At 38.8% G+C, this 16,445-nt stretch overlaps 1 protein-coding gene across 2 annotated transcripts in view; it reads left to right on the forward strand.

Annotated features, from left to right (window-relative positions):
- The window catches only part of abca3b (ATP-binding cassette, sub-family A (ABC1), member 3b), a 132,036-nt gene that overhangs the window by 91,327 nt on the left and 24,264 nt on the right, over positions 1-16,445 (forward strand). For both annotated transcript variants that reach the window (XM_028813842.2, XM_051934025.1), the window contains exons 13-24: positions 775-929; positions 2,524-2,679; positions 2,778-2,988; positions 3,280-3,430; positions 3,668-3,766; positions 4,465-4,657; positions 4,809-5,115; positions 5,657-5,927; positions 13,549-13,753; positions 14,438-14,657; positions 15,093-15,251; positions 16,250-16,425. In XM_028813842.2, coding sequence (XP_028669675.1) covers positions 775-929; positions 2,524-2,679; positions 2,778-2,988; positions 3,280-3,430; positions 3,668-3,766; positions 4,465-4,657; positions 4,809-5,115; positions 5,657-5,927; positions 13,549-13,753; positions 14,438-14,657; positions 15,093-15,251; positions 16,250-16,425 — 2,303 coding nt within the window. The remainder of the gene's footprint in view (positions 1-774; positions 930-2,523; positions 2,680-2,777; positions 2,989-3,279; positions 3,431-3,667; positions 3,767-4,464; positions 4,658-4,808; positions 5,116-5,656; positions 5,928-13,548; positions 13,754-14,437; positions 14,658-15,092; positions 15,252-16,249; positions 16,426-16,445) is intronic.

Consider the following 16,445-nt stretch of genomic DNA (forward strand, 5'->3'; position numbering starts at 1 on the left):
GATTATCCTTCTGTACTTACTATAAACATTTGACAACATGTTACTTGTTTTCTACATTGGCTTTTCGGTCCAAAATTTCAGGGTTTTGGAGTTTTATTCGTTGTTCTATAAAATACCGTGTACAAGTTGCACATATATGTTGTAAATTATCGAAGAAAACATTACAGTGTTTTGGACTTGTTGTAGTGATAAAAAGTTCTAGTACAGAATTTTAATGCTGAGTATGTGGAAAGATAAATATTTTGTCATACTAATTTTTTACCCCTTACCAGAACCAGCTCAAGGTCAAAGTGAGGTGGAGCTTATGAGGGAGCACTGGGTGCAAAACTGGAATTGGTCCTGTACGAGGACACCAGACACTTGCATTTTGCAGGCATGCAGACACCAACACACATTCATTTTGAGTAATGTTTAGGTCATCATTCACCCTAATATACACATATTTGGAATGTAGGAGGATAGTCTGGGTACTCAAATAAAAAGTACATATGAACACACATAGAGAATGTGCAAACTCCTCCTAGACCGTAGCAATTAAAATGTAGAACTTGGGAGTTGTAAGACAGAATCACTAATAACTGTGGCCACCACGTTTAGTTAGATTGTTTCCTTTTGCTTAGTTAAAAATTCTCACTAAATGTGAAGTGGAACAAAACTGGAGCACTCCTGATGTGTGGCCTTGGATCTCATATCAGTCCATAGATGTTTTAGTTGCAAGACACATTAAAGGTGCAAAATATAAAGAAAATCTCATGTACTGTTTGTTGTTGACAGGTCTCTTTCCCCCGACCGCCGGCCGTGCATACATTAATGGTTATGACATCTCTCAGGACATGGCTTTGATTCGCCGCAGTCTGGGTCTGTGTCCTCAGCATGATGTTCTTTTTGACAACCTCACAGTGGTGGAACACTTGCAGTTTTATGCACAGGTAAGCCTGATATGGTAGAGGATTACTGGCCTGTTAGTAAATGTCATGGTGTAAAGATTTGGGGTAGCAGTAGGGCTAAAACAGAAATATTTGTTAGTGACTCCTCAATGTAATTCAGAACATTAGAAAAATTTTTGACAAAAACAGACCATTCAACCCAATAAAGCTTGCCAATTGGACTCACATAATTTCTCCAAAATAACATCATGTCAAATTTTGAAGCCCCTTCTCTCCATCATACTGCTTGGTAATTTATTCCATGTGTCTGTGGTTCTTTGTGTGAAGAATAACTTCCTAATTGTTTGTGTGATATTTTCCCCTGTGGGATTAATACAGTGTACCAATAACATTTACCCTAAACATGTTTCCATATGTGTTCCTATCTTCTTGTTGAAGAACTAATTTTAAAGTAACAGCCTGGATCCACTGTACTAATACCTTCCATAGTTTCAAAAACTTAAATCACGTCACCTCATAGTCTCCATTTGTTTAGACTGGTAAGGTTCAACTCCTTCAGTCTTTCTTCATAACTCATACCTGGTAGTCCTGGAATCACCCTATTCAATCCTATATGGACTTTCTCTAGCGCTGCTGTGTCTTTTTTGTGACCTGGAGACCAAAACTGTTTGCAATACTCCAGGGAGGCATTACCAGTGGTTATATAGTGTAACTGTAACCTCCTTTGATTTATAATTTGATTTGTACTCTACACATCTTGCTGTATAACCAAACATTCTGTTAGCCTTCTATAAACTGTGTAGATGTTGATAGTGATGAGTCCATGGCAGCTTCCTGGGCCCTTCTCATAAGAGGTTTCAGCCCTCCTATTGTGTATTCACAATCCAACATTCTTACCTCCTATGTGTAATACCTGACATACTTACTTGCAATAAATTTCATTTGCCAAAGTCTGTCAAAGTCCATCTGTAATGATTCAGCTGATTGTAGATTATCTGCCATGCCACCTTTTTCAACACCATCTGAAAACGTAAGCAGCCTGTTATTTATATTCCTATCCAGATTATTCATATAGATTAAAAAGAGAAATAGCCTCAGTAGTACTTTAATATCACCTAATTCTGATAAGGTTCCCCATACCATAACCCTTTGTTTCCTGGGTTTGAACCAATTTTGCACCCATTGTCTGTACACAGAACACCCTGAATTCCACTTCTTTTAATTTGACCTTCTTAATCGGGACCTAATTAAAGGTTTTCTGAAAGGCAAGATGAACACTATATATACCCCTGAGCTTATGTTTTTGTTGCCTACTTACAGAATTTCAGCATATTAATTTAACACAATTTCTACTCTCTGAATGGATGCTGACTGTTCAGTAACATTTCTGTTATTGCTATTGTGATGCTCAATGTTTTCCTTACTAAATAATTCATTTAATTTATCCATGATGCATATTGTCAACCTATAGTTACTTGGCCAGACCAAGTGACCCTCTTTATATAATGAGATATTTATTATCGTCAGGCCTTAAGAACTTCCCTGGTGTGCAGTGACTTTTGAAAAATGCCCATTAAGGGTTATATGCACTCATTACCCTCTTTTTAACCTCATTAAATCACCTTTCTTTTTTTAGCTGAAAGGCTATCCAAGTGAAAAAATGCCAGGTGAAATCCATCACATTTTGAGGATTCTCGGTCTGGTGGAAAAAAGGTTTTCAAGATCCAAGGCTCTTTCTGGTGGGATGAAACGCAAGCTGTCCATTGGCATTGCCCTAATTGGAGATTCCAAAGTGAGTAAACTGTGTGTTGGACTTTTCTGTTGCTTTTGAGTCAGCTCTCTTGATTTCAGTGCTAATTGTACATTGATTTGTTCTGTGACTGCTTACAGGTAGTAATGCTGGATGAGCCAACATCGGGAATGGACCCTGCAGCACGTCGTGCCACCTGGGATCTGTTACAGAGCCAAAAGCATGGACGAACTATCTTACTCACTACTCATTTCATGGATGAAGCAGACCTTTTAGGAGATCGCATTGCCATTATGGCCAAAGGCGAACTGCAGTGCTGCGGCTCCCCACTGTTTCTTAAAAATAAATATGGTGCGTTCCAACAATAGGTGTGGCACAACTAGACACTCTGTCCCAAGACTTTTTATTGACTATAGCAGTACTAACAGCTTAACTTCTTACCAGTCTGCTTCTCAGTATGCATGGATGGCACACTAATTGCTTATTGATCAGTTCTGGACCCTGCCCTGCCATTCAGTTAACTGATATTCTCCTCTCAATCAATGTAACACTTTGCTCTTTGATGTTTTTGCCTTTGTGGGTATTCCTGTCACACTGCAGACAATGAGCATATCTTTGAAATTATTGTTCATTTGTCTTTAGGAGCGGGTTACCATATGGTGATTGTCAAGGATGCCCTGTGTAATGTTTCTGAGATCACTCGACTAGTGAAGATGTATGTGCCCAATGCCAATGTAGAGAGCAGTGCTGGTGCAGAACTTTCCTTCATTCTCCCTAAGGAAAGCACTAATAGGTAAGCAATTTGTAACAGATAGACTTATAGTGGCTTAAATATTTATTTATTTTTATATGCAGTACAGCACCATAAATAGAGACTGAGAAAAAGTTATTTACATAATCTTCTGGACCCTTAACCTGTTACAGTTTCAAGCCAAAAAATATGGGTCAGAAAAATGTAAGGCAGTGGATCTATGTCATATTGAAATGACAGTAAACAAATCTTTCATGAAGCCCTTTTTGATATTTGTAGATTCGAACTCCTTTTTGCAGAACTGGAAATGAAACGAGATGAGCTAGGCATTGCCAGCTATGGGGCATCAGTCACCACAATGGAAGAAGTATTTCTCAGGTATGTTCTCTGAGGATATGAGTTCTATGATATCATTTATATATGTGGAACCCCCAAATACAATGCCACTGCATTGCCTTCAGAAGGTATTCACTCCTTATGAACAATTCAGCTTTTTTGTTGTTATGAAAAAATGTAATGTAATGAAATTATTTAGTTCCCTTATATGGCACAATACTGGGAAAATTAATGTAACAGAATTAGTTGCTGTGTTGCACAATGTATGGAGACAGTAAACATCCAGTTGCATAAAATGTCTACCATGTGCTTATGCTAATGCACTGTACACTTTTATTCACTCTTTGATTGCCTGTCTGCTTTGCACATCTGGTTCTGGGGACTTTTTCTCCATTCTTTTTTGCAGATTTGTTATTGTCAATATTCAGATTTTGTTTTGAATTTGGTCCACTAACTACCACTTAATCAACAACCACTACCACTATATTTTGTATAGCCACCTCTGGTGTGTTTTGCAATGTTCACTAATTCTGCATCGTTTCTTTTGCAAAAATTCTTCTGTACTTAGCAGCCACTGCCTAATTCCAGTCTAGATTGTCAAACGTTACTTGTTACTTTTATAAGAAGATATTTATTTAAATTAATTAAGTATTGCCAATGTGCACCATTAAGGGCTGTTGGCGTCTCTTGTCAGTCCTAAAATTTCTCGTTATGATCCTTTGCTCTATTGACACCTGCAGAGTGGGGAAGCTGGTAGACTCAAGCTTAGATATCCAGGCTATCCAGTTGCCAGCCCTACAGTATCAGCATGAACGAAGGTCACATGACTGGAGTATAGATGACAGCAGCAGCACTAGTGGTCTGACCGACTTCACTGATGACAGTGGTACCCTGATCTCTGAGGATTGCTCAAATGTGAAATTGAACACAGGGGTGAGAACCTGAGTCTTTTTTTTTATTACATTCACTCAAGTCAGAATTGCTCTTTAAACCTTTTCCTTTAGCATTACCGACTTATACTTTCAAAGAGTTCTCCATACTGTGCAGAATAATGTTCTCTTGTTGCTTTACTTTCCTGTTCCAGGCAATGCTTTTCTTGCAGCAGTTCTATGCTATGTTCTTGAAGAGGGCGCTGTACAGCTGGCGGAATTGGAAGGTGATGGTAGCCCAGTTTCTTGTGCCCCTGGTGTTTACTGTGCTGGCTCTGGTTGTGGCTCGTACCTTCCCAGGGCCACGGGATTCACCGTCTCTGAATCTGTCCCTTGCTCGCTACGGCCCCACCAACGTTCCCTATTTTATTGAACCCAACTCTGGCAACCTCACAGCTGCTCTGGCAAACAGTTATTTAGGGCAGCTAGCTGCAATACAAGGGCAAGCTGTAAATGTAACTGGTAAGTTGATTGTGTCCATTTTTCTTGTGCAAGATGGGATTTTTAACAAGATTCTTAACGGGAGCTGCCTCTTTGTAGGCCCTTAATTACAAATGTAGTAGATACTTTCTTCAGAATTAGCAATTACCAGGTTATTCTCATCCCAATGTTTATGGAAAATATAATAGTTTGTTTTCTGTTTCCAGTTGTTTTTAATGAGTGGATCATAAATTGAAACAAAATGTGTCTTATAAATCTTATACATGTAAATCACAATGATCATTTTGATAGTTGCTGTATAAAATGTTTCTTTTTTGATATTTGACTGAACTTGCACAGAGCTTTCTAGTAACAAGCTATTCACAACCTGTTGTTTCTCTTGTTAAGGCCCCATTGCTTGGGCTTATGGCTTACATCTCTATTTTTCATGCTGTGACTGTAACAGGCGGACACTGGCATACAGGTTAAACTACAGCAGCATGTGCTTGATATTTAAATCTAATGACAAGTTATGGCAAAGAGTGGTGAGTGATCTTTAACCTGTGTCTCCTCTCACTTTCAGACATGCAAGAATATATCCTGTCTTCAGCCACAAAAGAGGGAGGAGTCTTTAATGAGCACTGCGTGGTGGCCATTTCATTTGGGCATGTTAGAGGTTATGTGACGGCAACAGCATTCTTCAACAATCAGGGCTACCACACCCCAGCCACCTCATTGTTGCTTCTTGATAATGCCATTTATAGGATGATTGCAGGTCCTAATGCTTCAATCAGTGCTGAAAATCACCCTCAGCCACGCAATGTTTCGGAAACGGCTCGGGACCAGCTTACTGAGTAAGGAGGCATGAAATTTGCAATCTTGCTAAATGTGACAGCAGTGTTTTTTGTGGAAATATGTTCAACACTAGCATGCATGCCCAGCAGCTGTAGTTAGTTGTATGTTTATGAGATACTTTGGCCAGTGTCGTAGAGGTAGACCTTTTTTAGAAAACCATTGGTATACATGCTGTTAAACTTGGTTCAGACAAACATATGTTAAAATATAAACTGGCTATACAAATATTCACCACTTAGGATTTTTTAAATTTTACTTTAGCATGGAATTGTACTATGTTAACTAGGATTATTTGTCATTGTGCAACAACAACAAAAATTATTCTAAATGTCAGACATTTGTACATATTGTGTTATTACTGATTCATTCCTGAATTGCTTTTCTGTCACCAGAGAGCGTTAGTGTCAACGTTTAAGTGTTTTTTCCTGTTTGTTTTTGAACTGACTGCAGTAAATAACAGCAATTTCAGACAAGAAGATGGGACTTGGTAAAATAAACTCACACAGGTTAAAACAGGGACAATGAGAGTGAAGGAAACAAGTTCAAAAAAAGAAACTAAAATAGTAGTTAAGGTGTTATGGAATAGAGTTGAAAACCAGTAATGTACTTTGTGAATAGAGCCAAGATGTAAACTGAATGACATAGCTGAAATACAGGGAGTCTGTTACCAGCAATCAATATAAAAGTTGAAAGAAAATCAAGCAAGGGTTTGAAGTTATATCCATAACCTTGAAAAACCAGGATGTGCGTGACATTGACCTTTGTAGTATGGATCTGGTGACATCACACACTGACACTTCTAGTTGACCTTATGTAATATCTACACAGAAAATGTAAACAGAAAAGTCTGAAAATGGCAATGCCTATAACAGAACCAGGATGGCATCTTGGAAGAACACATTTCATTTTTGTTAAAAACATGTTGAAATAAGAGATAAATGTAAACCATTGGATTCCTTGACATCCAGAATTCTGAAATATGTTTAGGGACTGAGAAACTATGAACAAAAGGCAGATCGTGAGTTTGTTTTTGTTAAGATTCCAATATTTGTTCTTGCTTTTGGTTGTTTTTTTTATCATTTTGTCAGTGAAGTTATCATCAGTATCATTTTGTCAACCCTGTCACAGTGACATGTGCATGTAAATGTATGGTATGGCTTGTGACATCAAGGCGGCCATAGTATTTAAGATCAGTTTAAAAAAATCTGTGCAATTTGTGCTTTATTTTTTCTTGTTAAATTGCAATTTATTCTGCCTTTCGAACAAAAAAGATCCTGTTTAGTATTTTGGATTTTAAAAACCCTGCCCGTGTACAGACTAACAACAGAAATATCCCCTTTTGTGTTTGTGATTATTGCTACTCTGTGAAAATGACCTGGCCTGTCTGATTTCAGTTTTGGATTTTACTTCGCCAGTTCTTCTTAGTGTTACAAAAAAGGAGACTAATAAGTCAATGTGAGTGAGAAATCAAGAGGTTTAATTTTCAAATAGCTAGTTTACCAACAAAATTAATTAATTTAAAGACCCTGGTTCCTGATTTGGAAATCATAACATGTTAATGTTTCAGTTGGGTGCTTTGTAGCAGTGTTTTAGAAGGGCAACTGCAACACCTGTGATGTTGTTTAAAGAGCCTCATATTGCAAATTCTGATCTTTACTCTGCGGACTTGAGTACCTGAAGGGAGCGCTCACCTCTGCTGTTGTTTACTGGAAAAACAATTTATCTTTATTATCTTTTTCACTACTGTAATGGGCTATGGCTCTGTCTGTCTAAAAGTATTCTTTACAATCTGAACTTTCTGGAAGAACTTCTACATGAATTCCACTCAGTTTTTGACGTTCCTGATCAAGGGCAGTTTCAATTCACAAAACACTGAATCTAAATTAAGGAAACCAGACAGCACATTGATCTAAATACTCAATGAAACCATTCTAGGACTACCATAGTTTGATGGGAACACACATTATCTTGCTGAAATCCCTAGCATATTATTTAGGACATATTCAACGACATGTAAATCTTTTTACCCATTATCCCTTTAAACTGACTACACAATCGTGTTTTTCTTGTATGTCTGTTGGTATTAATTAGAAATGTTTGCACGTTATTTATTAAGCAGTCATTTATTTGGGAAGTCTAGATGTGACATAATAGATTGGATACGTAATACGTAATAGAAGATAGCAAATAGTTCAGCTGCATGAGCTCTCAATATAGAAGAAGTGAAGACTTACTACTTAATGTATTGTCTCTCTATATATAAAAGAAAATCCTGGAATGGAAAGAAAATGCAAGGCTACGATACGTTATAATCTCATAAGACATCTTAAAGACCCGCGAGACCAAGGAGACTTGCCACGGTGCGTCTCACTGGGACTGTAAACATGAGACTTGGTGGCAAGAGATTGTCCCAGGGCCATAGCAAAAAGGACAGCGGCTGTACAGGCTTTAAAAAGATTGAAGGGCAGCGCGACAGCAGCTACTCCAACTGAACGCAAGCAAGAAAGAATTCAGCCACGCCCGGGGCCAGAAATAAAAGACAGGTATTGCTTTAACTACGTCACGCAAGACCAGGCAGTGAGCCATCATTTAAAACAAGTCAACAGACCTCTAAGCTAGCAGTTGTTGGATTGCTTTTGGCAGGCAAGCATCATGTGCTCGGAGCTCTTAAAACAACGACATGCGACAGGCAGAAGAGGCAGCTAGCAAGCAGCAAAAAGACAGCAAATGATCCAAAGGCATATCCTTAGCGTACGTTCAGCCGCAACACCCTTCACAACACGAGCAGTATTATATGTCTGGGAAGAAAGAGATGTAACCTTGCGCGGGGCAGGAAATAAATAAACAAGTATTGTTTTTACAAAAGTTTTTAAAATAAAAGTGAAAATAATGCATATGTAACAATTCACAAGAAAATAACAATCTCTTTAAATTGTAGATTGCCTGCCTAAGGTAAAGTCATCCCTGATGAATGGGGATGTGGGAATGAGGGGTCCTTTCATCAGATTAGCGCTATTTCAGATGTGGAATGGCAAAATGGGGGAGGCAGCTTGATGAATGAGGTCTCCAGGACTTAAAACAAATCCAAATCATATTATGTGATATCATCTAATGTGAAATTCTACTCCGTACTTCTAGAATGTTTATTTTTATACTGTATTGAGGATTTATTCTGTTCTATGTATTGTAATGTACGGCTCAGAATTAAAAGACAATGAGTAAAATGACAAAGTAGAACTTCATAAAGACGTTTACAAACGTTGGCGCTAAACACATGCAGAGCAGGTTAGAGACTATGAAACCAGTGAAATTAGAAAGGCTCAAAAAACCAAAAAAACGGTGCTATACATGTGGAGAAAGTTAAAGGATATGAAAGTAGGAAAATTAGAAAATATAAAAAAAGAAAGTAAAGATCGCAGTAGCGCAAACAAACTAACTGCCTCATTTAACTATGTACCAGTCTAACTTGGGTTTTACACAATAATTACTACACTATTGCACCTTAACACTTAATTCTACTTTATTCGCATAATTTTACTTATTTATTATGTTCTACTATACTGTTATCTTTCAATTTATGACTTTTTGTTAATCTAACTGATATTCTTCTAACTTTGCACAGTTTTTGATAAGTGGATCAAGATGCATTTCACTGTGTGTTGTCCTGTATAACTATGCATGTGACAAATAAAGAATCTTGAGAATTTCAAAAATGGAGTTTACCACACATGCATTTATTGGTTACTTTGTTAGTATATATATATTTATCTGTCTGCTTATTTAAAAAGCTAAATGTACCGCAGGAGTCAAAAACGCTCTGTCTAGCCCTTGTACAAAAACCTAGACAAAAGCTGGGGTATGACCTTTGTAATCCCATGTACTTTTGGAACTGAGAGAGGAAAATAGCATGACTTTACAGACAGGAGTCCAATGTAGAACTCTACTTTGTAAAAAAAAAAAAAAAAAAAAAAAAAAAAAAAAAAAAATTATTAACTGCTGCTGATGATGTAGATCGTTTTGTCTGTGCTGAAATTCCAAACAGAGAAACCTGTCCTGACCTCATTAAAAAGATTCAGCATATTGGGACTCGCAAGATTACAAATACTGTTTTTACAGAAGTTCTGAAATAAAAGTGAAACTAATGAAATAGCAACAATTCAAAGAAAAAAAATCTTAAAAGTGTGTATCCAGAAAACCAAACACGGGGATTGGCGAGCGAAGCGAGTGTGACAATGCGGGTTCGGCTCCATGCTCCCCTTGAGCCCTTGAACCCAACATCGTCGGTAATGTCAACGATGAGCTAGACAGTGAGGCAATAAACAATTGAGCAAGGGGATGATGGATAATTGTACAAAAGTGCTTTTATTCAAATAACAAATCCAAAGTGCAAACAAAGTGCTGTGCAGTTCAATATCTTCTTTAAATAAATAAATAATCCAATAAAACATGTGAAAAGTGGAGGTTAAAAACAATAGAAAAACTCTTCTAAAAACCACGAGGTAAAATAGCACAGGATGCAAAATGTTACAATCAAAAACCCGGTGTCTTCAGTTTTCATGGTGGCTCCCCTGCTACGCCCATCTGGTCTTCTCTACAGGAGAGTCGCCTACCTGCAGGAACAGCTGCCCTTCATTTAGGTGTGTTAGCCCTCCGATCCTTGGCTTCGTGAGGCTCCCAACCCGGACCGAGACTTGGGATATTTCCCAGCGACCAAGGCGCTCACGCTGGGGTTACACCTGCCCAAAGCCTCCTCGACTCCCGCTCCTAGCAACGGCCAAGTCGATACTTCTATTGGTCAGTCCAGCTACTTAGTCGCTCAGCTGGAGCGACCGCTTCCTTCAGCCCCACTGAGTGTCAGCCAAACACTTCTCTCGTAGGCTCTCCTCCCAGCTGCCTGCTTTCTTATATGCGAGCCTGCTCTTGCTCGCTCACTCGCTCGCTCTCCTTCCTCACACCGGCTTTCTCCACCTGCTTCCTGTCTTCTCCTACTACCTCCCGTTCTCTCTTTCCTTCTTTTCTTTTGACCTCCCTCTCAAACCGACTCGTGCTTCTTTATAGGCGGAGAGGACATAGCAGCTGCAGCCCATTAGCCATAGGAACGATCACGGATGTGGGCAGTCTCTCACCTGTGCACTTAGGTGAAAAACGCCCACACTGCAGATCGCCCTGTGGCTTGCTATAGCCACCATGCCCTCTCGCTAAGCCGCGAGCGGGGCAATTATGTATTTAAATAAAAATTGCCTTTGGTGGGAGAGCTGTGGACCCATAACACCACAGCGAGCACGGGGCGAAGCCCACTAGTACTTAATAAAGCTTTGCATGGAATGCTGGGACAGTGGTTAGATGCCTCACACTCCCACAATAAAAGGTTCAAGTTAAATCTCCTTTTCTTAAATATCGGGTGGAGTGGTGGCTCTGAGCCTTGGGATCTGTGCCGGCAATCAGAAGGTTGCCAGTTTGAATCTTGTAAATGCCAGAAATGATTCCACTCCACTAGGCCCTTGAGTAAGGCCCTTCACCTGCAAAAGCTCCATCCTGGGTGTGACATTAACCTGTACTCCAACTTGCAGGTAGAACTTGGAGGTTGGTGGCAGGATTGGCACTCGAACCACTGTAAAAAAAAAAAAAAAAACCTCACACTGTTCCATTCCATTTGAACTAGTGTGGTGCTGAGGTGTCACCCATTGCATGGCTACACTCAGGTCCTAATTTGTCTTGTGGTGGGTACAGCAACGGGCTGTATCAGTTCATGCTCCCAACCTCTCTCTCCTCTCTCTCTCTTATGTCTCTAAATGCCAGTGATTGTAGGTGAATTTATCCATCGACTCTAAATTGGCCTTCTTATGAGTGACTGTGAATGTAGTTGTGACCAGTTTAGGGTTGATTTCTGCCTTCTATTAAGAACTGTCAGTGTAGGCAGTTTGGGGAAATGATTGAAGAAAGGCACAGTGGGGTTTTTTTTCAGAGGAACAGAAGACTAGTTGCCATCATGTGATTTGTGGGTGTCTGAACCCATAAAATGTTTTAGAGGTGTACGTTATAGTCTTAATGTTTTGTATTTTCTTGCTTTTTACATTAGATTTTGCACCATTATTTTGTTTTTGACTTTTTAATTAATTTGTGTTTATTTTTAGATGTCATCACGACACCAATTTGTGAATTATTTTTCATCGCCATTTTTCCATTTTTACCGTGACAGCCATGTTGTTGTGGGCAGCGACAGCTCATTGTTCCTACATGACTGTTTGCTGTGTTACCATTTTATCTCATCGTCTTGCAACTATATCAGATGGCAGCTCACTTTCTTAGGTAGCCACCCTAAAAAACCCTTTTCAATACAATTTTGGATGGTTTAGAAAGTGAGAGAAGCGAGTCTAGGCACTTTTGTTGATTCTTGATTTGTGTATATTTGTTTTAACAATCATTATTTTTGTCTGTTTAGTATTAGACCTCCCAGACTGTTTAATGACCTAATGGTTTGCCTTTACATTTATTTATTTGTTTATTTATTTTGCTTTGACTTGTCTTCTTTGCAATAATTTTGAACATTTTTTGGATAACCTGTTTCATGAGGCATGATAGTGCACCTTTCCTTTGAGCAGCTCTATTTTGTGTTTCTTCCTCGCTGATGGTCAATCTCATTTTGTCGTCAGTGTTTTCTACACTGTCTCATTTTTACTTGGTTTTATTTCATTTTCTATACCTGCTTAATCCAGTCCAGGATCGTAGAGTTTGTAATTTATCCCTGTAGCATTGAATTTAATACAGGAGCCAACCGTAGATGGGACACTAATCCATCTTAGAGGATACTGCCATGCACATTAGCATTCACACATACTGAAACAGTTCAGAGTCGCCCATTGATCTAACATGCACATCTTTGTGATGTGGGAGATAAAACTCGCCCTCCTGGAGTCGTGAGGCAGCAGTAAAAACACTATGCCAAAGTCCTGCCTGATTGTACAAGTAATGAATAAATATATACATATAACATATATTGTTTCTGATCTAATAAGTAATGTTTTATATTTAGGCCTTTGTGATCTTAGCTCCAAAATGAAGAAAGCAAAAGTGCTGCTGCTTTAGTTGATATTTTTATCCAACCTGAACACCCTGCACAGGCGCAGAACAATAATAGATATTTTTCAAGGGATGAAAGAGATGATACCACAATAGAAGAAACTGGTTCTTAGAGCATTGGTATTGGACATACTGTAGTAACAAGGGAGCTCCATTAAGTTGAAGCTTGTCAAAGATTAATTGTACTGTATTTCATGCAGCCACTTGAGTAGGAATTTCAAACATAAATTGTGTTTTTGTACGTTAACACATCCACCTAATTTCAGACCTGCATAATCCAGACTTGTTATTCAATTATGTATACAAAGGACCTACATTAACAGCATCCTGCACCGCTCTATTTAAATATTTCAAGGCCAAAGCCTTTAAGTATATTTGACATAAACTTCATTTGCGCAGCAAAACTGGTGAACATAGATGGTTAGCAAATGTTCAGCAGACATCACCATGTAACATCTTGCATTCTGCTGGGTATACATTGATCTCCCATTTATTTCCTGCTCTGTTAAGAAGTTATTTTCTTCCTTTCCTCTCTTGTAGGGGTCAAACTGGCTTTGCAATTGCCATTAATCTGATGTATGGGATGGCATCTCTCTCCAGTACTTTTGCCCTCTTACTGGTCACTGAAAGGACTGTAAAGGCTAAGCATGTCCAGCAGGTCAGTGGGGTGTATGTCTCTAATTTCTGGCTGTCTGCTCTTCTATGGGACCTGATTAACTTTCTCCTGCCTTGTGTTCTTATGCTGGTGAGTGTATTTAATTTACTTCATTGCCATCTTAGTCAAATTGCCTAAATTATGTTTCTTTCTTATAGTGTTTAAAAGATTTAGCCTTCAGCCAGATTTGTGTAGACTGGTGAACAGATTCCTTTTATTTTATTGACAATGTTGCTTTTTTCCTGTAATGCAGGTAGAACAGAGTAGAATACAACTTCATTGTTTATTTCAGTACAAAAGTGCCGCAGCTGCTTCTTATCATCCCTTAAAAAGTTTGTAAGGCTAAATGCAAAAGTTACATAGGCAATAAGCAGGAGATGGTTAGTGACTGCATAAAGTGAGGATGGTCTTTTGGTGCAAACACCTATAGAATGCATGTAGCAAATGTCCATTAAAAATAGCTGTCACACCAAGTTTGGAACAGCCCAAAACTTTCTTCTTCAGATGCACAGTCCACTGAAATTAGTTGTAGAACTGTGACCAACAGAAGGATGAGAAATGCATCAGAAAGAGATGAAACAGGTAAACTTATATAGTTAGCACTTTAATTTTTCCAAAATCAAGAAAGATGATGAACTTCACTAATTTCATAAAATCACTAGCACCTAAGCACGGTATATATAGGAAACACTTAAATCCAGTGTAACAGCTTTAAAGAACACAGTGAGCTGAAAACATAGTCTTTACTGGTTGTTGCCATTGTTCATTCTTCAGGTTGTCTTCAAAGCCTTCAGTGTGAATGCATTCACTGATGATAATCACCTGGTTGACGTAATGCTAATCTTGTTGCTCTATGGCTGGGCCGTCATCCCTCTCATGTATCTTTTGAGTTTCCTCTTCTCCACGGCTGCCACTGCCTACACCCGGCTCACCATCTTTAATATTATTTCTGGCACTGCTACCTTTCTTGCCATCACTATCATGGCCATTCCAGGTGAGTTAGCATGTAGATCATATCAATATGGCATTTAATGATAATGGTCTGAGGAAGTCTTTGCTGAAAACTCTACATTTGGTTTGAGAAAAGAACTGACACTACACAGGTGAAACTAACAGGTTAAGACTCAGATGAAAGACTTTTTAACAGAATATGTGTATTCAGGGGAGTAGTAGACTGGAACCTTATACAGGCCTCGATCCTCCCTTATGCTTGCAGCTACTGGGGGAAAGACTGTACCTCCCAAGTGACTCTGAACTAGATTAAGTGGCTTTGAGAATGTTTTATTTGATGGTCTTCCATGTCTCATTCCATACCAAAAGGAATTTTTTGAGAATAAACAGAGGCACTGCACCTTAGCTTTTCTCTCTAGAATACCAGTACCCTTGTGATACAAACCTTGGTCATCTTCTTCTCTGTGTGTTCAAACAGAACTAGGCCTGGTGGATCTCTCCAAGTTGCTGGACAAAGTATTTTTGATCTTCCCTAACTACTGTCTGGGCATGTCTATCAGTGACTTCTACCAAAATTATGAGTTCCTGCAATTCTGCACTTCTTCTTTCATGGCTAAATTCATCTGTCAGAAGTACAGTAGGTATCATGCATGGGAGGTGGGAATAAAGAAGTACATAAGAAAACATTTGATGCAAACCGGCCGTTCAGGTCAACAAGGCTCAGTATTTGCTCTTCACGTAGTACCTTTAGGTGCTATTTTCAACTGCTGGTTAATTTGCCCCATGTGTCCCCATTTCTGCGTACTGAAACACCTTCTGATATTACAGGTTGTTCTACATGACCTATATGGGGGTGAATTACACATTTAACCCATAAAACTGTGAAAAGCAGAAATGATATTTGGGGAGTTTGGGTTCATTTGCGTGACTTCTTGAACAGTGCTTGTGGGTCAAGCTGTAAAGGACAAACTTATAGAAAAAGTCTTGGGAAGATGACAGCCTTGGCAGAGACCCTGTATATATGACAACATTTTTGGGCTTTGGCCTTTTTTATAGTCAAGGGTAACACTACAAATAACAAGAATCTTTCTAGGTTGTTTGAGTGTGGCTTTACATTGTTAGCCTCATATATTTGTGGGGTATGCAAAAATGTGCTACATGCTGCAGGAGTTGATTATGTGTAGGCAAAATACAAAAAAACAAAGGTTCAGCTGGCCTGGAAGATGCTTGCCTGTGGAGGTCACAATATGCATTTCTGTTACAGCTTGCTTCATACCGCTGTGCCATTTTGGGGTTTTCATTTAACTTGCTCCAATGGCTTTCCCAATATTTTGGGTCATTTAGACTGTATGTCTTAGTAATATCTTAAAGAAGTTCCATCTGCCCTCCCAACTTCACATAAACTCATTATTTTAATCATGGAGTCAAGGGCAGTTTCATGGTGTTGAGTGCTGTTACTGAAGAAAAGGGTGTGCAATAAAAAGTAAATAATAATTTGCTGTGAAAGTATCTACAGATGATGAGGTTCACTCATTATGCTTGTTAGTTTCAAGGCTTCATCTCTACTAATAGAATGTGAACACACCCAGTTCACAGTAGTTAGTGAATTAAATATTTCTCTTTTGTGCAATTCAGATATTACTTATCAAGAAGACTACTTTTCATGGGAAACACCAGGAATTGGCCGCTTTCTTGTGTCAATGGCCGTTCAGGGTGGAGTCTTCATGCTGCTTATTTTCCTCATTGAGCTGCGTCTGTTTCGAGCCTTGCAGCAGCTCTGTTGCAGGCTTTGTCTGAAAAAGCATAAAAAGGTATGTAACACCAGCACCAG

Source organism: Erpetoichthys calabaricus, chromosome 11 (genome assembly GCF_900747795.2).
Source record: "Erpetoichthys calabaricus chromosome 11, fErpCal1.3, whole genome shotgun sequence".
NCBI classification, from domain to species: domain Eukaryota; kingdom Metazoa; phylum Chordata; class Cladistia; order Polypteriformes; family Polypteridae; genus Erpetoichthys; species Erpetoichthys calabaricus.